The sequence below is a fragment of the Topomyia yanbarensis genome, chromosome 2 (genome assembly GCF_030247195.1).
Source record: "Topomyia yanbarensis strain Yona2022 chromosome 2, ASM3024719v1, whole genome shotgun sequence".
In the NCBI taxonomy this organism is placed as follows: domain Eukaryota; kingdom Metazoa; phylum Arthropoda; class Insecta; order Diptera; family Culicidae; genus Topomyia; species Topomyia yanbarensis.
Window position 1 is genome coordinate 199,642,861 of NC_080671.1, and position 22,916 is coordinate 199,665,776.

Consider the following 22,916-nt stretch of genomic DNA (forward strand, 5'->3'; position numbering starts at 1 on the left):
AACTGCTAGCATAGGACTAAATCAAATAAATCACGTAAAAAATCGACAGAATTGCTATCTCGATCTTTTATTTACAAACATTCAGGAAGACTTCTGTGTATCTGAATCTCTAACTCCTTTGTGGAAAAATGAAGCATTTCATACTGCTATTGAATTTTCCTTATTCATCCATGAAATTCAAAAACCCAGCGATTGTGACTTTGAAGAAGTCTTTGAATACCATAAAGCCAATTACGACAATATCAGGCGGAAGCTAAGTAGTGTCGACTGGCAAAATAGCCTTAGAAATGAAGAAAATATTGTAACCGCAGTGGACGTATTTTACAAAATTATTTTCAAAATAATTTATGAAGAGGTGCCTATTAAGAAAAAAAGACGACACGGCAACTCGAAGCATCCCGTTTGGTATAATAGACAAATTAAGAGTTTGAAAAATAGGAAGCAAAAAGCCCATAAGCTATATAAGAAAAACCAAAATAATGAGGACTTGGAAAAATATTTCGACATTTGCGATAAACTAAATATGGCCATAGATTCTGCACTTGCGGATTATAATTCAAAAACGGAACAGCAGATCAAATCTTGTCCAAAGAATTTTTTCAACTACGTCAAAACTAAATTAAAATCAGACAATTTCCCATCAACAATGCACTTGGATGACAACGTACGTGATAACTCGGAAGAAATCTGCAACCTATTTGCAACATTCTTCCAAGAAATATATACGACTTTTTCTGAACAAGACCGTGATCGCGATTACTTCGCTTTTCTTCCCGATTTTCCTTTGGATATTAGTGTCAATCATGTCATAGTGGAAGACATTTTCAATTCTCTAAAACATTTAGATGTATCAAAAGGTTCTGGCCCTGATGGAATCCCACCATTATTTATGAAAAACCTAGCAACCGAGTTAACTGCCCCATTGTTCTGGCTGTTTAATATGTCTTTGCAATCTGGACAGTTCCCTAAAATATGGAAAAAATCTTTTTTAGTGCCTATATATAAATCTGGCAAAAAATCTGACGTACGTAATTATCGTGGTATAGCCATAATCTCCTGTATTCCGAAACTTTTCGAATCAATCATTAACGAAAAAATATTTCTTCAAATAAAAAACAGAATTTCCAACCTCCAGCATGGCTTCTTCAAAGGTCGTTCGACCTCAACAAACTTACTAGAATTTATTAATTATACACTGATTGCAATGGATAATGGAAACTACGTGGAGGCACTTTATACAGACTTTAGTAAAGCATTTGATCGCATTGACATCCCAATGTTACTTTATAAATTGACAAAGATCGGCATTGAGCCTGGGCTACTTACATGGTTAGAATCATATCTCTCCGAACGTCAGCAAATAATTAAATTTAAAGGAAAGCAATCTAATCCAATAAAAGTCACCTCAGGAGTTCCACAAGGCTCTCATTTAGGCCCTCTATTGTTTATTTTATACGTGAACGATATCTCCTTCATTCTCAAAAAACTGAAAATACTAATTTATGCGGACGATATGAAACTTTATTTGGAGATAAGAAATGCCGAGGATATTAATACATTTCAAAACGAAATACAAATTTTCCACATGTGGTGTCAAAAAAGCCTCTTACAACTAAACGTGAAAAAGTGTAATTCAATAACCTTTAGTAGAAAACGACAAACACCGAATGTTGAGATTACCTTAGGAAATCAGACTGTAGTAAAATGTGAAAGAATTAGGGATTTAGGTGTTATATTAGATTCAAAGTTAAATTTTATTGATCATTATAACACAATTATACACAAAGCTAACAACATGCTCAGTTTTATAAAACGCTTTAGCTATCATTTTGAAGATCCTTATACAATAAAAATATTATATATTGCATATGTTAGGTCGATATTGGAATATTGCAGTATTATTTGGTGCCCTTTTTCAAGCAGACATGAAGAACGAATAGAATCGGTACAAAAACAGTTTTTATTATTTGCCCTTCGTAAATTAGGATGGACAGCATTCCCTCTGCCATCTTATGAAGCACGCTGCTTGCTTATCAATATTCAAACATTAAAGGAGCGTCGCGAATTTGCAATGCTCTCATTCATTAATAATATCGTTTCGCATCGTATCGATTCAGCTGAAATTTTATCCAAATTGAACTTTTATGCACCTTCACGACAGCTACGAAATCGAAGTATATTTTCAATAACTCCTTTTCGCACAAACTATGCAAAATATAGCCCCATAAATCGAATGATGTCTATTTATAATCACTATTGCGACTCAATTGATTTTACAATGTCTAAACTGAAACTAAAGCAATATTTTATACACAAAAGAAATTCTAACGCGTAAGAGGATGATTCAGTAAAAGCCGAAATTGCTTCATTTATACTAAATTCACGAAATATACACATTAGTAATTAAGGAAATCTGTAGTCTACATCGATTGACGAAATAAATAAATAAATAAATAAATAAAATCTTTAAAATAAGAAAAAAGAAAGCTTTAGCCATTAGCATGGAAACATTTTTTAACCGTTCTGTGTCCAACAAAAAACACCTTTAACAGGCCGACGTGGGTACCCGGATACCCACAAATTGAAATGCTCATAACTAAGGCTTCCTTTAACCGATTTGGACACTTTTAGATTTTTTGGATTCAAGAACACTTTTTCATTTTATCAAATTTAACTGGATGAATGGATCTGGTTCTCAGTAATCCGGCTTTTCCAGAGTAATGTTACAGTACTAGGGTATGATTTGTAAATTTTAATAATACCCTAGCAATATGAGTATCAAAACTCTTCAAATTGTCTCGGAAGTGTGTTATTTGTTGGTACGAGACCCTACGAGAGTTTGAAAAATGGAATTGGAATGGAGTGGTCACTCACGGCCCCACGGGAACCTGCTCCGGAATGTCCGTTCCGGGGTCAAATCACCAAATGGTTCCAAAACCACGAATAATAGCCTACTAGTGCAATTCCAAGAATTTTGATACCCATATTGCCAGTATTCCATTGAAATTTACAAATAGTATCCCAGCACTGAAACATGTTTCCGGGAATCCGGATTTCCGAGAACCGAATGAAGTAATCCGATTCGTTTTTGCCAAGTCTAAAAGCGAATGAGTTCCCAAATCCAAAAAAAAACCAAAAAGTATCATAATCGGTTGGAAATTACCTTAGTTATTGGTATTTCAGTTTTGTGGGTACCCAGGTACCCACGTCGGCCTGTTACGTAGTAGAAAAATTTAGGAGCCCCTCCTCACTCCCCCACCCTTACTATATCAACAACATTATTAATCCAAAAGCTTGACATAGTGATGTCTAAGATGCCACAAAGTTTCAATTTCCAGCGATGGATAAAACATGGGAATTTCATTAATTGAAACCTAAAAAGGTACCCGGGTACCGCGTCGGACACATAAAGGTTAAACTACGCGCAAAGATTCAGTATGATTGTGATCGTATATATGGTATTCCCTGCTTAGGGGGACCAGTAGGAGCTAATAAAGGCATTACACGTTTTTGGGCATGAAACACGAAATCGGAGACTTTCAGCCACAGTTGCAGATTCCCTTCCCAATCATCAGTTTACCAATCGCGTTTAAATCGTAATGTATCGCTGTGCAGTCCAGTTCGGTCGGTTAATAGCCCGATACTGGAAGAAACTTACTCGAGTATCTTTCGAGCTGTACTGCGAACAGCTCCTAGTTTGATGGCCCGCCCAGAATCCTGGATTAGCACTGAAAACCTTCACGACATCCTTTTGAAAGATGGCTACCGTTTCCGGGTACTTACAAAATTGACTTGGCGGCCAATGGTGGTCAACGAGACCACCTAGAACTGCATAATACAAGTTGTTTGGCAAAATTTTTACCTTTTGTCATTTATCAGGGTATCGGTATGAGTAGGGATTTTCTATTTCTATACACTTCACGACTCGTAACTCCGTAACCGGAAGTCGGATCTGGATGAAATTCAATAACAGTTAACGGAGACGTAACACCTCTAATTTGAACCTGAACCTGAGTATAGTCAAATAGGTCTTGTCATTTCCGAGAAACCGGTGTGACCGGGGCTTCCAATGTGGCCAAAGAGATTTTGAATGGCTGTTAATGCCTTAAAATTACAAATCTAAGCAGTTGTGTTCACACTTTAGGAAAACTTTAACTTTTTGCATTCATCGCAGTGTAAGCCGCAATCGGGATTTGCTGCGTGAACGTACACTATTAGAAAAAATTAAAATTACATTTGACGTAAGCAACGTAGCGACGTATTTTTCTGTCTAAGAATAGGATTTTACATGTTCTAATATGTAAAATTAAATATTGTGACTCTTGTGATGTAAAATTCAGACTGAATGACCTAGAAAAAGCCGAACAACTCACATTTTTACATGTAATTAAATGTAAATTTATGTGAATTGGGACGCTCCATTTATGTGCATCTGGCAAGACGTAAAGTTGCAATACTTTTTTTTGCTGTGTACTTATCACTCTATAATACCTGAGCCGGAAGTCAAATCCATTAGAAATTCAATAGCCAACGGGAACGTTGTTCTTTTCATTTGAGACAAAGTTTTTTAAATATCGGTTCAGTCATATTTGATTTATGATAAAGATTGCTTGCAGTTGTAATATACCGAAACAGAATAACAGAGACTGTAAATAGAAGCATCTAGCTATCGACCAATTAATTAACTCTCTTCTATTAGCTATTTATTTGAAAAAATCATCCTAACTAGAATGAGAATTCTATTTTTCTTCTCACCCAGCACAACATTTATCCATAACACATCTGGTCACTCTAAGAAACAAGTAGCCTAAAGCATGAAAGAGTTAACCTATAAGTTTGCAAGAGCACAAGATCGCTCGAGATGCGGTTCAGCTCACTGAAATTCAGAAACACAATAAAACAGTTCTAGGTCAATCGTGCAAAATAACTGTACACCATTACCAACGAGTAATCAATTATAATTAATTATCGGTGACAGAACTCGCCCTTGCTCTTTCGTCTGGGAAGTTTCAAGCATGTGTGTAAACATTTTCGAAAGAAACACCAAGCCACAACACGGGACCGACACAGAACCTCTCTTCGGCACCTAAAAACAATAAAAAAAAACAAAAATTAAAATAGGTTCGCTGCCTTCGAGCAAATAAAATATCAAATAACAATAAAACGGTTAATTTAGCACGAACTCACCCGGAAAGACAAGCAAATTAAAATGAAATAAACCATAAAAGGGGTTTCAAGCTCAGCCACGGGAATGCACGCATCGCGTCCGTTTTCCTGGTTTGGCCCGCGAAAATAAAACCGTTACCCTCGCACACTTTCGGCAATAATGTTCCGAAGAAGAATTTGAATGCGGTTTCGGATCTGCTTTGACGCTTTCTGACCCTGTACAACTCCGTACGGTTTTCTCCGACGCAACCCAAACATCCGCTCGTAATCGTATTTTTAGGTAAAGCCAGCTCACAAATTTGAACAAAAAAAGCAGATAAATTACAGCACCAATAAACATCTTTCTGGCATTGCCAAATAAAGACTTTTACTGTAATGTTGCCATTGTAAAGAAAAATTACACCTCGTACCCTTCTTGGAGGAGGAACACAAATTTTCTCCAAACTAAGTGATTTTTTCTCTTATCTCCTGGTTAATGATGACCAACTTGCTTGTGTCGAAATTCCTCCAGTTCGAAGGCAGCATCGAAGATACCGATTTCCTTACTGCCCACTTAAATATGCCTGTTTACGAGTGTCATAATTAATTTTGCTGTTTATTCTATCTTTCTTGCAGCGCTGGCAACGACGGTGGTTCGTCCTGTACGATGATGGGGAGCTCACATATTCCGTTGATGAGCATGTAAGTAGAAATGACTTTTGCGATACGACATATTTTTTTCGTGTATTTAATTTCGTTTTCTTTTTCATTCATACTGTCTAGACTTCGATAAGCCTTAACTTTTCTAAAACACAAATTAAATTGAATGAACTTTACTAAATGTTAAATACTCAAAAATCGTTATCTTTGCTTTACTAGCACCAAGTTACCATCTAGTTTATCAACGATTAGGACCAAAATACTTATCAATAATATCAAAAAAACTTACATGAACTCACACAAAACTATAGAGCATATGATATTGCTCGTAGGTAAAGTAGATATTTTTGGTGTAATGTATTGTTTGCCATGGCGAAATGAAATTTCGACAAAAATATGATTAGGGCAGGCCCGTGCGCAAAGGGAGGGCTCAAACCCCTCCCATGAGGGTTTTGAATTACTTTTAAAAATTTATTAAATTCCTGTTCAGGGAAGAAATTATACTGCGAGCCGTTTTGACACATCAAATGTCATTTAAGTTCGGTCACTCCGGAAATAACTTGTTGGAAAAAATTAAAGGGTTGTGTACAGGACACGACCACGATGACATTAAAAATGTACCTTTTTTCAAGAGCGTGCAAATGAATTTTATCTATCACACATATTGACTCACGTTCTTGCTCACTCTCCTGTGTTCATGTGTTACAATTTGCTATACACCCTCCCCATTAAAAGATAATTTATTGAAGGTCATTTAACGGTAATCTATTATTACAATTAATCAAGTATCTCACTAGCTGATTTTCACTATTTGGCTGATCCATCTAGTAAAAATAGACTGTCCAGAAAATGAAGGCTTTTTTTCAATAGGTCCAATCCAAAGGCGTTGTTTACTTATATAAAGGCTCGTACAGAATGAAGCCAAATCTACCAATCGAACATGTCACCGGCTACCTATCGTGCAAAGTAAACAAACATACTTCTTTAGCTATGTCCTCACGCGTGCTCGCAGGGGGAGTATTGTTATCGGCAGGAAAAATATTACAATAATGGGAATGAAAAACCATTTGTTTATATATTTACCTTTTCTCATTTCTTATATTGCCTACAAAAATCAGCAAGTTAACAAGAACGTAATGAATGCATATTTTAATTGATTCACCGAACCTCTACAGTACCATTGAACGACTATCAGGCTTATTTTCCCTTTTTTGTATAGTTGATAAATTCACGAACGGAACGTTACAAAACACTATTATCTAATTGCGATTATTATGACATTCTTCTTCAAAGATATTTATGGTAAGTGATTTCATGAGTGTTGCCAGGTTTGATGAAACGTTATAATTACAAGTGACGAGACTCGTGACGTCCCGAAATATTCTCTCCAGCGCGATAAAAAACAAATACGGCTTTGCTTCGGTTCCTAGGCCTCGGTTATGCGTCTAAGCCGCATCGAAATGGTACCCCTTAAACAGAGGTTCCTGAAGGGTATCGGATGGTTACCGGAACCCAGTAAAGTTCAACCGTAAAGGAGTCGGAAATCTAGCTGGTTCTAATTCATTTTCCGGCACCAGTAACACAAGCGATTGTAACTAGTCGCTCCAGCACCCCGTTGAATTCAAACGATTTCACCACCTGGGCGCCAGTTTGACGATATGAAATGTTTTATGTTTATTACCTTCACCAACAAGCCCCTTGGCCCCAATGGTTGTTCGCTGAAACTAATTATATTTTAAAATTGACAACATTTTCGCTTTTATAGCATTCCGCGTCCTGTTGAAGTCAAAGGCCGTCGCCACACTGTTAAAAATTCGTTGGAGTCCGGTTACAGCGCTCAAGCAACCATAGTTGGTTCTCCTGAACGGAACTCACAGAAGGGAGTTATTACGTAGAGCTCGAACGCGGGCTTGAAGATCCAGACGTCCGAGGATTGTAGGGCAATCCACTCTGGCAGAGAGTAAGTCCGAGACGAACAGGGCTCGAGAGCAGTCCCTCCGAATGCTGAGTGTATCGAGGTGTATAAGCTGGCAACGGTTTTCATAGCTCGGCAGCTGAAATCTGTTTCGCCATGGGAGATGACGAAGGGCGAAGCGTATGAACCTGCGTTGGACAGCCTCGATTCTGTCAATCCCGTTCTGGTAGTACGGATTCCAAACAGCTGAACAATATTCTAACGTTGAGCGGACCAACGCGCAGTAAAGCGATTTAAGACAATATACGTCCCTGAAGCTTTTCGCTATTCGGAAGATGAACCCAAGCTGTCGTGATGCCTTATCCACGATGTATGACGTATGTGGTTTGAATGTTAATGCCGAATCCATGATGACTCCGAGATCTTTGATGTGAGAGTGTCTTGGCATGCTCGAGCCGAAGAAATGGTAGTTAAACTGAGTCGGTTGGGGTTTCCGCGTGAACGTAACGATTGAGCATTTGCTCGGGTTTAAAACCATTCTGTTTTGATCAGACCACGTGCTAAAGCTGTCCAGATCCCTCTGAAGAAGCTCGGCATCGGTTTTATCCCGTATTTGTTGAAAAATTTTCATGTCGTCGGCGAAAGAAAGGCGGGGTCTTTGTAATGTGAAATTGACGTCATTAAAATAGAGGAGGAATATTACTGGACCGAGATGGCTTCCTTGTGGTATGCCGGATGTAGCGAAGAATGGTGCAGATAGACAGTCCTTAATGCTGATTTGGAGTTGCCTTCCATCGAGGTAGGAACGAAACCAGCTCAGAAGTTGTCCATGAATGCCGAGTTTGTCCAGCTTCGCTATTGCGATATCATGGTTGATTTTGTCGAAGGCCGCAGATAGATCCATATAAATAGCATCGGTTTGCAATCCGTCAGCGAATCCATCCATTACATATGTTGTGAACGAGAGCAGGTTTGTCTTTGTCGATCGTTTAGGCATGAAACCGTGTTGGTCATCTGCAATGTAGTGTTTGCAGTGAAAGAAAATAGGATCTAACACAACCAGCTCGAACAGTTTTGATACAGCACTTAAACACGAGATTCCCCGATAATTGTCAATGTTCGATTTGTTTCCTTTTTTATGAACTGGAAACATGTGCGCTGCTTTCTAGCAGGAAGGGAATGTACCAGTAGTGAGTGATAGCTCGAAGACTCGCCGAAGTGGTTCAAGAAGCCCGCTGATGCACTTTTTGACAAAAATCGAGGGAACACCATCTGGACCTGGGGAACAAGATGCTTTCAGTTTGGCATTTGCTGCAAGAATGGCAGCATTATCGACACAAATTCGGTTGATGGTTCGTCCTAGAGAAGGAGTTAAATTAGCGGCGGCAGCGACTTGTTGTGGTGGCAAGCGCTCGTTGGAAAAAACGCTTGAAAATTTGTCGGAGAACAGTTGGCAAATTTCCTTAGTGTCGGTGCCTAAAACTCCATTAAACGACATACAAGATGGCAAACCGGATTCCTTTCGCGGCTCGTTAACATACTTCCAGAACGACTTGGGCTTGGATTTCAGTTGACGCTTGACGTTTCGCTGGTGTCTAAAAAAGGCACGTCTGCTTTGTTGTTTGTATTCGTGGTTGAGTTGAAAGTAGTGATTTCGTAATGCAAGTGTCTTATGCTTCGAGAATTTTTTAAATGCAGCTCGTTTGGCAGATTTTAAACGTCTTAGGATGGTTGATTGCCAGGGAGGGTGTTCATCGGTACTAATTGTTCGTTTTGGTACATGGCGATCGATAAGGTAGTTAAGAATACTAGAAAACGTCATCGCTGCTTCGTTCACGTCGTCATTGTTAATATTTTCGTCCCAGTTTATATCCAACAGCGTGCTAACGATGCTGTCGTAGTCAGCGTTTTTAAAATCGTAGACGATAGAGCTTGAGACGTCTTCAAAATTCACTCCTAAGTTACCAGCGAATACAAGATGTAGTGGGGGATGATGACGCACCTGCTTGACTAAAGGAGTCGGTGCAGTGCAGCAGTACGGAGCGCAGTCCCGGGCACTTACAAAGCAGAGGTCCAATGTACGTCCATTCTCGTTGGTGACATTATTAATTTGCCGAAGAGTTGCGCTGCTGTAGTTGTCCAAAATACAACTGGCATTGTTAATAAGCGCAGATTTTTCGATATCCAATCGAAGAAAACCATTACTTGCTTGGCACCACGTCAAGCCAGGTAAGTTGAAGTCGCCCAGTATAACGATATCATCAGACGGGGAGGCGATGAAATGAACTTTGTTTACTTTCGACAAGTTTTGATTTGAGCCAACAACATCCAGCCCTCTTAAGAATGTATCCTGCAATATGGTACACTAGATTACGTTCTGAGTTATCGAACACGCTATCGTCAAAAATCTTCAGAATACTCCAACTCCACAAGAAAGAAGGAAGACATTTTAGACCAAGACTATATTTGGTACCACCTGGTTTACTTTTTCTTCCATCTGTTCATTATACTCTTTTTGATCTCATCTGATTTGATTTGTTTGATTTACGGATGCCTTCGGTTAAGTCCATTAACCGTTTTATATCGTCCAACTTATAATGATGAAGGAATTTCAGATATGAACTATGATAAAGAAAGCAACTTCAAGTTATCTTTAAATTGAAGAGCAGTTGGACGTTATTCAAGCAGTGTTCTTACAATAAATTTACACTAAAATTTCAAGTAATAGTTAATTTCATTTTCTAATAAACTATGATTCAGTAAATTAGCATTAAATGTGAAATGCGTGGAACAAAATGATTTGTTAAATAACATTAAAAAACTAAAAAATCAACGCATAGCCAACCCTAGTTACTGTAAAAGTCTTGTTTTTTGTATTATAGTATAACATTGGACTTCACTGCAAATGGTTATTATTGTTCTGTCACAGTGACATGGTTTCCGCTTAAAATAACTTGAAAAATCCGCTCAAAATAACCTGAGTCCTGCGTTGACTCAAATTCTTTGAATAAATTTAAACACGTTATTCATTGATTAAATGGCATTCAATAAATCAGATGAAATGGATGTTTGAAATGGTTTTCGCTGGGATGTTCCGTTTGCCACGATAAAGTTGCTTAATTTTTCATTCAGTATGAATTTATTTTGTGATTTGATCAAAGTCACTCAAAGTTACAGCAAATATTCCGGTTGCCAGAAAAAAATAAATATTCCACGTATTCCACGCAGTGTTGCGCATTCCTCTGTACGGGACTCTATATTGTATACAGACTCTAGTCCAATCTACAAAAGAGAGCCTCTCTTTGTTTACTTTCTCTCCCGCGAATTATTCGGTAACCTTTCAGATTTCCCTTGAACTGCTTGTGTAATAAGCTAGTTAAAACCTTGGTCTTTCGAAATATACTGATGAATGTGTAAAAAGTTTTATGGTTTTGCAGTAATAATCAAAAGAGAACGCGAAGAAAGAGGGCTCTCATTTGCAGATTGGACCTCATGAAAAAAAGTCTTCAAATATATTCAAAAGAAAAGCTCCATATTGAGAACTGTGATGAGAAAGCCCACGCTCGCCAACGGAAATATACAGATTCTCCATGAAATTTCATTTTCCATTTAAATTTTCAATAATGTACTAATGAACTTGATCGATTAGTGGTCGAACAAATGAAATTATTTGATAAATTACATTGTTATACAACGCTCGCACTGCCAGTTAAAACGGGTTTTGATGCTATCTTGGTGACATTTTTCTTGTTGCTAATTATTATAACGTGTTATAACTATGTAGTGTAAACATTGTATTATTTATTAAACCAATTCTGCAGCGTTTTAGGTTATATAGGTGTTTTATGTGGCAATATAACTGACATAATTATATCTCCAGTACAGCGGTTTGTTTCATAATTTAAAACAGATTTATTTTAAAATTTAAATTGGTATACACAAACGTTCTATTTGTTGTATAATTTAAAACGCGACTAGAACTGTGTTTTAAATACATAGAGCAGGACAGATACTCTGACTGGATAAACTGGAAAAACAATTTTAAGTCCAGTAACGCTTAAGACATGACTTGAATTTTTATTGAAAAAGAACACCCGCTTAAACTGCTGTAAGATCTGCTTTAAAATTACGGTAAGTTCTGTTTTAAAATTTTCCGATTTGTGCAGTACGAAACAAAAGTGTTTGAAATTAGAAAAAAAAGTTCTGCTGGGAATGTGATTGTTTCCGATGCAATTACACTCAGGTTTTTTTACGCGGGGCATACAGGCCGCGTAAAAAAACCTGAGTGTACTCTCCTATATAAAATACTATGCTGCTGAACAGTGCTTTAACAATAACTATAGAAGCACGTTGTCAGATGACTTACTGGTAAAAAACGTGTAACATATATATCACATATAACCGAAATATGAAACATATGAAAGCCAATAGGCTCTTTGCCCTACGCAGCTACAAAGCGCCGTAAACATGGATTAACAAGTTACAACGCACACGCATGCATAAAAATAAATATTTTTTTTTTCAAATGCAACACTCTCAAGCAGCACACATAAGTCGCATCCTGCCGTATTGAATTAAAACCAAACCACCCCACCCACTTTGCAAATCATTCTGTGACACCGTGCTGGTACCTGAAAAATCCGTACACGGCCACCGCTGCCGAAAATGCATATATCGTCTACCTCTTATTGTAGTGTTCAGACGCTGCAGCCATGATCTTACCCGTTCGACATAAGAACAAAAACTGATTCAAACGTGTACGCGTCACCTCTATTTATAAACTAACCGTATATGGTTTAGTCACTTAGGTGCGAGTGTGTGCAAATGCTAACGTTGCGAAAATCGATAGCGCTTATTGCATCGCCCGGAGTCGATGTTACTCGTATGGGATAAGAGCAAAAACTGATTAAACCGGACACGCGTCGCTTCTATTTATGACATTTCGTGCTTGATTGAGCCACTAAGGTGCCTTCTATTGACGGCTCTGTCTGAGAAATCTGCCTCACGAATGGTAATTTTCCCGTTTTTCGTGAACTTTTTAATTTTATCAATTTCCAAAACTCTACTTTTATTGCGGAGATATTAAATTATTACCAATATTTAAGTTAGGTGTTTCTGAATCGGTTGGTGTATGAATGATTAAAATCCATCTAGTAATATCGGAGTTATAAGCGTGCAAACCTTACATAGTTTCGTTACATGGGAGATAATTTAGATTTTAGAATGACACCTAGCCCCAGATAGTGTAGTAAGACATTTTCAATGTCAAAACCAGCTTTATAAAACTATAGTTCAAACCTTGGTTAACAACTTTGTGGAAGACGGTAACTATCTGTGAGTTTTCAAAAAATAGTTATAACGATTTTAAAACTTATTGTTCAATCCAAATGCAGAAATTTATTTTTTCCAACACTGCTAGTGCACCACCGACATCGACATTTAAAACTTGAATAAATGAGAATATATTCATCGCAGAGACATTGTACCTTCGAATGAAATGTTCAGAATGAATTGCTGAATAACATAGATGTAGCCAGAAAATTTAAAAAAGAGGGGGAAGGTTGTGTACTCCCCAACCCCCTTTTTAGATAGTTTAGTGTAACATAAAGCCTTTCCATATTCACAGGTTGAAAGTAGCATATTGTAACCCATTACTTTGCTATGTGTGTATTCGGGGCAATAAACACACACACACACACACACATATATATATATATATATATATATATATATATATATATATATATATATATATATATATATATATATATATATATATATATATATATATATATATATATATATATATATATATATATATATATATATATATATACGCGCGAAATATAAACCATCAGTGTTATCAGCGAGCTCTAGAAGTTATAATCTCTTTCACTTTCCCAGATCTGACAGACGGTGATAAAGTTCGACCATGATTCGAACAAAACTTTGCAATTATGTTCCGTTTATGAATCTCTATATTTTCCAATCAAACTCAAGAGTAGTTTATATAGGGAGGTATATTTATAAGTATAAATAGGTATAAGAATCGTCACTTTCCGAATAGAAATGAACAGTAACAAAACTATAATTTTTGCTGTGACAGTGCAGCAATTTTGCAATAATTTACAGTAAAATCCAAAGTTAAGCTGCAACATAGAAACGGTAAATTTTAACGTTTCTACTGTTAATTTCAGTGTAAAGTCGAGTTTAAAGTAATAAGGGGAATTGATTAGGCATTTTAACATTCAAAAATCGATGTTTTTCGACACATTTTTTTTTCAGAAATAGTAAAATTTAATGCGAGCTTACTGTATAAATTTTTCGCTGGACAGTAAAATTTATTATTACTTGAAGCTTTGTTGTAAATCTACTGCGAGAACTCTACATTGAGCAATGTTGAAACAGTAATAACCATAATATTGTGTTATGATTGTTTGTAAAGTAAATGCTACGAGGGTCGTTCAAAGTTAAGTCCTTAGAAAATCGGAAAGGTGGCACTCGTAGTGCCAATAAAGATTTTTTTTTGGTAATAGCACTATCTGACCCCTGCAAGGCGGCCAATGCAATAGTATGGGTGCCATAGGCCTAGAAGCGACTAGAGTCCATCATATGTTGACTACTGTCAAAGTCGGCATATCTCCATAGCGGATGACATCCCTCTGAGCACTATCGATAGAAAATCTGTCAAAATTTCAGCGTTGGTGCATTTCTATCTTGAGCTTGAGCCTGTGGCTGCTACTTCGTTATCGATCTGGACTAGCTGAAGTTGCACAGAGAATCAGTAGATAATTACGCTTGGGAGTAGCGAAACCATCTTTCAATGGACAACTCCTGGTAATCATAAAGTGTTTATTGATCAATACCCGAACGCAGATCGCGGAAGGAAAGGGAAGGAATGGTTAGTCCGATACTTGCTTTTGCTAGAGGCCGTATATACTACTGCGCACTCCACAAGTATCACAGGGGGAGGATATTTTTGTTAGTAAGAGTATAGAAGTTGGATCACTTCTTCTTTACCGACGCCAGAGAGGTGACTTCACTATCTGGGACTAGATATCGATCCACCAAACTCAGAACGGGGACCAACGGTTTTACTTCCCCTTCGAAGGAGGACGTGACCACAGATTTTTCACCTCAGAAAAATCTCAACGGCCTCGGCTGGAATTGAACCCAGGAATGAGTGGCGGTCACGCTTAACACTCAACCACCGGCGCCGTCATTCAGCGTTGGTGCATTTCTATCGTCGATTAAAGTCAACGACATTCGTTTGTTCATAACAATGAAAAAAGCGAGTTCAGCGCTGTCATCAAACATCTCCCTTTGAAAGGCTTAATCCCGGAAAACATCAAAGCCGAATTGGATGCAGTTCATGGCATATCTGCACTTGTGTTTGCGACGGTTTTGGCGGTTTTGAATTTGAATCTTGGTTGTGGTAGATTCAACTGAAAATTGGCATTTGAAAATGAACTAATCGTTTCTACTTTCTGTTTTTTTTTGTAACGGATACCGAATGCTCGGTAGTTTTGCTTAATATTAACAAATTGAAAATGGCAAGTGAAATGACGCAGCCACGGTATGTGCAATACCTTCCCTGTTCAAGCAATATACTCGATTTGAAGATCATAACACAACGATATCAAACTTATATCTCCCGTTGATACTCAGGCTCTTCTTCTTACTTTTCATAAAAAAAAATGTATACTCCAATGCAGAACATACTTTAATAATGAACCTAACTAATACCAATGGGGTGAATGCATTTAAACGAGGTTGTTCATCCATAAAAGAGGAATATCGTTCAGGACGTCCAGTGGTGGTATTTACTCCTGAAATTATCGAAAAAATCCACATTTTGATTTGGAGCGATCGGCGAATCAAAGTGCGGGTGTTAATTGAGGCCACGGGCATATCAAAGGTAAAGTCGCTTCAATATTGCATGAATAATTGTCTGTGAAAAAGTAAATTTCGACGACATGGGTGCCGCGTTTTCTCTCAGAGGAGAATAAGCTCAATCGTGTACCGTAAAACGGGGTATCTTTGATCACCGGGGTAAGTTTAATCAAATGAGACCTTTTGCAGTAACGTACGATAAGATGATTCCCTTTAACAAAATCATCGAAACAAAATACAAATCATATTCTAAACATGTTCACCATCTACCGGCAACGATTATTTCGTCATTTAATGTACATTTTATGAACACAAATTCAAATTGAAAATAATATAACTTTCATGCATCGTTTCCACCTGTTCAAACAATTCCTTGCATATTAATGAAATCAATCAAATTCAACTGAACGGATCACTTTTTTAGAATTTTTTACAATTTTTTTTTTCAAGTTCAAATATCATGAGATATGAATCTTACTATATACGTGTTCTAACTATCACGGATCATTCAAAACATTGAGTCCAATCGAGGTCCTACAGAATCCAAAGTAGCATTATCTATAAACACGATTGAGTGTATATTACATAAGAAAAAACTTCAACATTTGCCAATTCGATTCAAAATATTTATATATTTCAAGAATTATATAGTGCAACAGAATGTAATAATGCGTTTGAATAATTGAATAATTTTCATATGATTCGGGAGCCTCCCAAGTCGTAGTAAAGTCCAAATGAAAAGACTCGGTAGCTTGTTTACTGAATTTTGCTGATTGCATAGTTTCACAGAGCTGTGGCATATGGAATCTTAAAATATGAAACTTTGAACTATTGGGAAGTTCCGCTTTTGTCCAACTTTCTGCAAAACATTCAGTGTGTTTCTCGTACTGGGTGTAGGATCTCTTTGAAACAAGACTAATATATTTAATGAAACTGGCACGAGCCTGAAAATATATAAATTTATTTCAGTGTGGTTTCTATGTTATAGAATTCAATACCTTTCTTAATATTTCAAGATATATATTTGTCCAATAATTCATTTTAAAAATTCACGAGTTTCATTGTCAACTATTTAATTTCGACTATTTTCCCGAAAAAGTTTGATAAAAGTCGGCTGTATGCTTCTAGACAATTTTGTTTTCTTACGAGACGTCACAAATCGCCTTCAGATGTGCAATTTACACAACATTTGGAGCGTTATTTCTCATTTCGATACATATTTCGATGTTTACAATCTATGGGTACCAGTACTTGTTTAAAAAATGCAAACTGTTACATCTATGTGAATTGAAGAACAATATTCGAAAGCCTGTAGAAAAATTGATCAATTTTCCCCCGTTTTACGGTAGTTGTTATGTTAACTACTACGCTTCAGAAACGGAAAGACAGGCTTGGCGGACAACGGCTCGCTTCTAAGGAGGACATCATTGCTCAAACGAATGAGTATTTTGCAGTACTTCCAAAATCCTATTTTTTGGACCGGATAAATATTTGAAAAATGGTTGTAAAAATGTGTAGAGCTAAAAGGAGATTTTGTTGAATAATGCGCAATAACAATAAATACAACGCGAACAATGTCAACAATGTCTATTGTGGTACCGTAAACCGGGGTGACATCATACTTTTCGAAGTAATCATTACATATTTTTAGACGCAATACATTTTTTTCAAATTAAATATTTTTAAACCATGTACTGATGTATGGTGAACAAGATTGGATGGTTTTACCTAAAACTGTCCACTTACAGCTTTTTTTCCAAAAATGATTTCAAATTGAAGCTCGTTTTCGTATTCCGGGGTGACTTTGATAACTTGCACGTTCACCCCCTTTAAGTTATTGATGTCAATGTTTTTCATTCAAATGTTTGTTTAAACTAATTCTGGAAAGGTACTCATTATTAAATAAATGTTAATTGGTATCATACAAAGTATTTCAATATACTGTAAAATTCGAATAACCAAAATTCGTATAATTTGCGTCCGACTAGAAAAAAATATTCTAAAAAATATGAGTATCAAAACTCTTCAAGTTGTCTCGGAAGTCTGTTATTTATTGTTACGGGACCCTATGGCAATTTAAAAAATGGAATTGGAATGGAATGGCCACTCACGGTCCCACGGGAACCTGCTCTGGAATGTCCGTTCCGGGGTCAAATCATCAAATGGTACCAAAACCACGAGATACAGTCTACTAATGCAATTCCAAGAATTTTAATATCCATATTGCTAGTATTCCATTGAAGTTCACAAATAGTATCCCAGTACTTGAACCTGCTTCCGGAATGCCGGATTCTCGGGAACCGAATGAAGTAACCCGATTCATTTTTATCAAGTTCAAAAGCGGATGAATTCCTGAATCCAAAACATCCAAAATCAGCAAAATCGGTTGGAAATTACCTTAGTTATTGGCATTTCAGTTTTGTGGGTACCCGGGTACCCACGTCGGTCTGTTACGTAGTAAAAAAATCAGGAGCCCCTCCTACCTCTCCCCTACTATATCAACAATATTATTAACTTATTAAAAGCTTGACTTAGTGAAGTTCTAAGATGTCACAAAGTTTCAATTTCCAGCTATGGATAAAACATAGGAATTTCATTAATTGAAACCTAAGAAGGTACCCGGGTAGCGCGTCGGATACATAACGGTTAAAATCGTATTAACCACGTTTTTGAAATTCTAAATTATACTTAATTGATCATATTTTCTGTGCTCATCATTATCCAATTTTAAATAAACTGCTCTTAATTCAAGACAGTTATATTAACACATTCCTCACTTTTTGCAGCCCGAAACGGTTCCACAAGCCATAATAGATATGACTAAAGTGCTGGAGGTAACCACCGCCGAAGATGTCACCAGTCATCCCCACTCGATTGCCATCACCGCACCGGAACGCATTACATTTGTGAAGGGCACCTGTCCCGAGGAGAGCAAATGGTGGTTCAATGTGCTATCGGCCTTCCCCAAATCAAAGGTAGGTTTTTTTATCGATTTTCCTATTATGTATTTGTTTTATTTATTTACCCCTTCTTCCTCCTAATGCGCACAGGGTCGTCACAAAAGGAATGCGACATTCCCTGGCGGACAGGCAAGCACCATTTTGCAATCACAGCGTGAGTAACTATTTGAAAATGAACACTTAATTGTATTAGTCAATATATATATAAATAGATAGCTCTATCCTATTAGAATCGTTAGCCGTTTGGAATGAGGATGAAATTTAATATTGCATCTAAATAAATATTACCTTTAAATAAATTGAAATTAATATGGCTTGGCACTGCAGTGGGTAAATAAAAATCAAATGTTGAAGTATCCCACATATCAATTGCCAGAGGCTTGCTAAAACTAGTAAGACTAACAACCTTTTATTAGATTACAGTTCTTTCTACTGAATAATCTGTAAAAGTTACTTGATTTAGACTGACTGGTTCTTCTGGAACAGTGGTACAAGACATTTCGTACAGCCTGTGGCTTGCAAAAAATTGCTACATATCTCGAATCAAAACACTTAAAAATTAAAATTTGCATTATAGAAAGCTCACAATGAAATAGTAGATAAATCCTTTGCGGGCAAGTAATATAAAATACAAATTATTCACATATACCGCCTACTGCGATAAACCAACCATTTTCTAACAAAACCGCGCCCCATCAAAGAGAGAAGCCCGTCAAATTGCCTTCCTCATTCCAGATGCAAATTTATTCATAATTTCACAGAATTGCTGGCAAAGAACAAATTTCTCATTTCGCAAATAGCCTATTGAAAGTACCGCTAGCTTAAACAAGAATTCCTTCTGTATGTGTCTCCTTCTCTATGTTTCTTCTATGCTTTGTGCCCACGTTCCTAATTACGTGCATGCTCTTCCCGAATCGATCGCGGCACATAATGGAACAAATCGCAACAGCTCCATCAACTGTTCGGAACCGACACAATTCGTACCACAAAGATCTGCTGCCATCATCACCGGTCGGCAATCTGGTCGAGGCACTGACGGCGCCCTGCTCCTGGAGTCCCGCAGCTACGATTACCTCCGACGAGAACAATCTGAATGCAAATAATGAAAATACCACAAGCGGCAGCAACAGTAGCTGCAACGTGAACACCAAAGGTAAGTGAGAAGAAGATATCGCGGTAATCAGATCACCAAATACTGTCGGTCGTTAGAAAATGGCACTGAATAACTTAGCAACGCATGTGCATGGAGAGGGCATTGCGATAATATTAATAATTCACAAACTTTACGTGATTTGTAGAGATGGACTGGAACAGTTATATTTACTCGAAACTGGACCCGGACCCATATACGTAGCAATTGGGTCGGGTTCGAGTATGTAAGCATCGAGTGTATTTAGTGTATTTTGGAATGTTTTTTTTTTCGGGTATAGACTTCATTCGCTGAATTTTTTTAAAGGAATAAATCAATTTTCTATAAACAATGTAATCGAAAGGAAGACATAATAGATTAATTTAATTCTCACTGTGCTTGCCGCCAAAAAAATCGGGTTTTTGGCATTCCAAACGCTTTTTCAATTCTCTCAAAACCCCAAAAACATATTCTTGAAGCTCGAATTGATGCTTTTTCGCATACATAAATTTTTTTTTTTGCACGGGGGCTGCGTCCCGTGCCAAAACGTACAATAAAAAATTCGTGTTATTTCGAGAAACCGTGAGATTGCTAATAGTTTTCATTATTAAGGGGTTGTCAATAAAATACAATTTTTTATCCAGTTCGTTAAAAAGTTATTGTCAGTTGAAAATCAATAGTCAGATGCTAAAATGCATCAACTATTTAGAGTTTATTACCCAGAGTTTACAATTTTCGCATTCTTGAACAGAATAAGGCGATATTTCACCTACATCGACCAGGAATTAAAAAAGCAAACAGACGATGTAACATTGTTTGCTCTCCAACTTTTCTCGACAAGACAGCGTTGGATCCCATCTTTTCGCGGTATAATATGAGATGATATTGTCGCGCCTAATGTAAAACTACCGAATAACTAATGGTTTCGCAAAAAATCACAGAAATGAGTAGATACAGATGCAAATGCTGCCATAATGTGGGGAAATAAATTCTATAATGTAATATATTAATGGTTTTTCTTGAACTTAATTTATCACGAGGTTCGATGCTGCGAAATTATCACGCTTCCGTACTGCATTGTCAGCAAATTCTCGCAATTTCTTGAAAGGTGAAAAGTTGGGTCTGTGCCTACTAAGGATGAAAACGCTGTGCGATAAACAGTTTGTCGTGAGAATGAGCGAATATTTTAACCTCTGGTACTAGCTTTGAAGTGTCTGCATAAATACACCTAGCTCAATAGACCGATAATATATATTAATATAATATTACCTTTTTGTAGATTACACGGTGCTGCAGTGATTTTGAACTTTTAAAATGAACTAGTAAACTGCCCATAAAAGCATAAGAGTCCCATATGGATTTTTGTCCAAAATGAGCTCTCCGTTGGATTGTATTCTGTATCACCACTGAATCACTATGCACGAATAAGATTACCAAGTTTGTTCAGAAAATATCGAAAAAATACCAAAACATGGTTGTTCCATTCATAAGACTCAATGAAAGTGTAAATCTTGAACCGAGTTTTTCTCGGCTTGCTGTTTTTCATTATGGGACTCTTATGCTTTTATGGGCAGTACAGCAAATGCAACACAAAATCATACATGAAAGATGCACTGAAAATTTTGATTTATAGGACAAAACATTTTCTAAAATTTTGCTAAACCGGAAGTCGCCACCTTTGATTTCAAAAAGACGGCAAAAATCAATTTCTGCCACCTACTCTTCAAGACCATTCCAAAAATACCCATATTGATTGGGTTATAGCGAATTTCGCTAAGCCGGAAGTCACCATCTATGATTTCAAAATGGCGTCAAAAATCAATTCCTGGAACCTATTCTTCAATACCGTTCCGAAAATACCCATGCTGTTGGGGTGTGGGCCATAAGAAGTCTTCCAGACCCGTCTCTTCCATCTTTCCGAAAACCTTTTGCATTGAAAAGGACTTAGAATATTTTTTTGCAAAAACCGTGTTTATTGCGAAATCCGCGCAAAAAAAACTTCCAAAAATATTCTAAGTCTTTTGCTGAGAGTTTTTTTACGCGGATTTTCCAATAACCGCGTTTTTTTCACGCGGATTTTCCAATTAACGCGGTTTTTTACGCGGATTTTCCAATTAACGCGGTTTTTACGCGGTACGTAACCCCCGCGTAAAAAAACCTGGGTGTACTATGTGTCGACACTGAAACATCGTTTGAAGCCAGCGGCGAATCAAGGAGGAAGATCCGTTAAGAAATTTTAAACTAGTTATAATTTTAAAGTAGCAACCCCTTACTGCATACTCCTACCTAAGCCTATACAAACCAAAAAAAGGAGGGAGGGCCGGGATTAGGTTGACGATTTTTAGAGCGATTGCATAACCTTTCTATATGAGACAGGCAAAAATGTGCCAAAATCAAAAAAGTCAATCTTCGTCAAATTTTTTTCGAGATTACATCAAATCTCAACGTTTCATGCATTTTAAAGTCATTTGGCATCCAAACTACAAATTCGATTTTGAAATTTTCCGTTACTCCCCCTTTGGAAATTTTTCATTTCAGTTTATATGGGAATTTACTGTGTAGTCGCACTCTTCGACCCGTAACTCCGGAACCAGAAGCTCAATCAACAAAAAATTTAATAGCAGCCGATGGGAAGGTTGCACCTTTCATTTGAGTTTGTGAAAATCGGTCCAGCCATCTCTGAGAAACAGAGGTGACATTTTTGTCGACATACACACATACACACAGACATACACATACGCACAGACATTTTCCGATCTCGACGAACTGAGTCGAATGGCATACAGCATTCCGGCCGGGATTTGATTGTCGATTTTTAGAGCCATTGCATAACCTTTCTATATGAGAAAGACAAAACATTAAAAAGTTTTTGTTAGAAAAAACTTTTTTACCGATAAGTTCTCCATCATGGAATCACATTCAGAATGTTTCTTTTTTCTACAATTTTTTGTTGACAAAATAAAAAAAATTAAAAAAAAATAGTTTTTTTGCTATTTAAATTTTTAACATAAATTTTTGTTTTTGTGAAAAATGGCACAACATTTTTTTTCAGTGTATATTTTTTGCACAGAAGTATTCATTCTCTGTAACTCGTCCTCAGATAGTTTTTCTGTATAAAATACGGTAATCGAACTTTTTTTAAAACTCATGCACCCTTTAGGGAAAATGCTCTTGTATCAAAATATTGCAATTGGCAAAGAAAATTAAGGATATT

General features: G+C 37.0%; 1 protein-coding gene across 4 annotated transcripts in view; it reads left to right on the forward strand.

Moving 5' to 3' along the window:
* The window catches only part of LOC131682649 (protein outspread), a 641,520-nt gene that overhangs the window by 466,376 nt on the left and 152,228 nt on the right, over nucleotides 1–22,916 (forward strand). For all 4 annotated transcript variants that reach the window (XM_058964303.1, XM_058964301.1, XM_058964299.1 and 1 more), the window contains 4 exons: nucleotides 5,782–5,847; nucleotides 18,400–18,588; nucleotides 18,664–18,727; nucleotides 19,523–19,726. In XM_058964303.1, coding sequence (XP_058820286.1) covers nucleotides 5,782–5,847; nucleotides 18,400–18,588; nucleotides 18,664–18,727; nucleotides 19,523–19,726 — 523 coding nt within the window. The remainder of the gene's footprint in view (nucleotides 1–5,781; nucleotides 5,848–18,399; nucleotides 18,589–18,663; nucleotides 18,728–19,522; nucleotides 19,727–22,916) is intronic.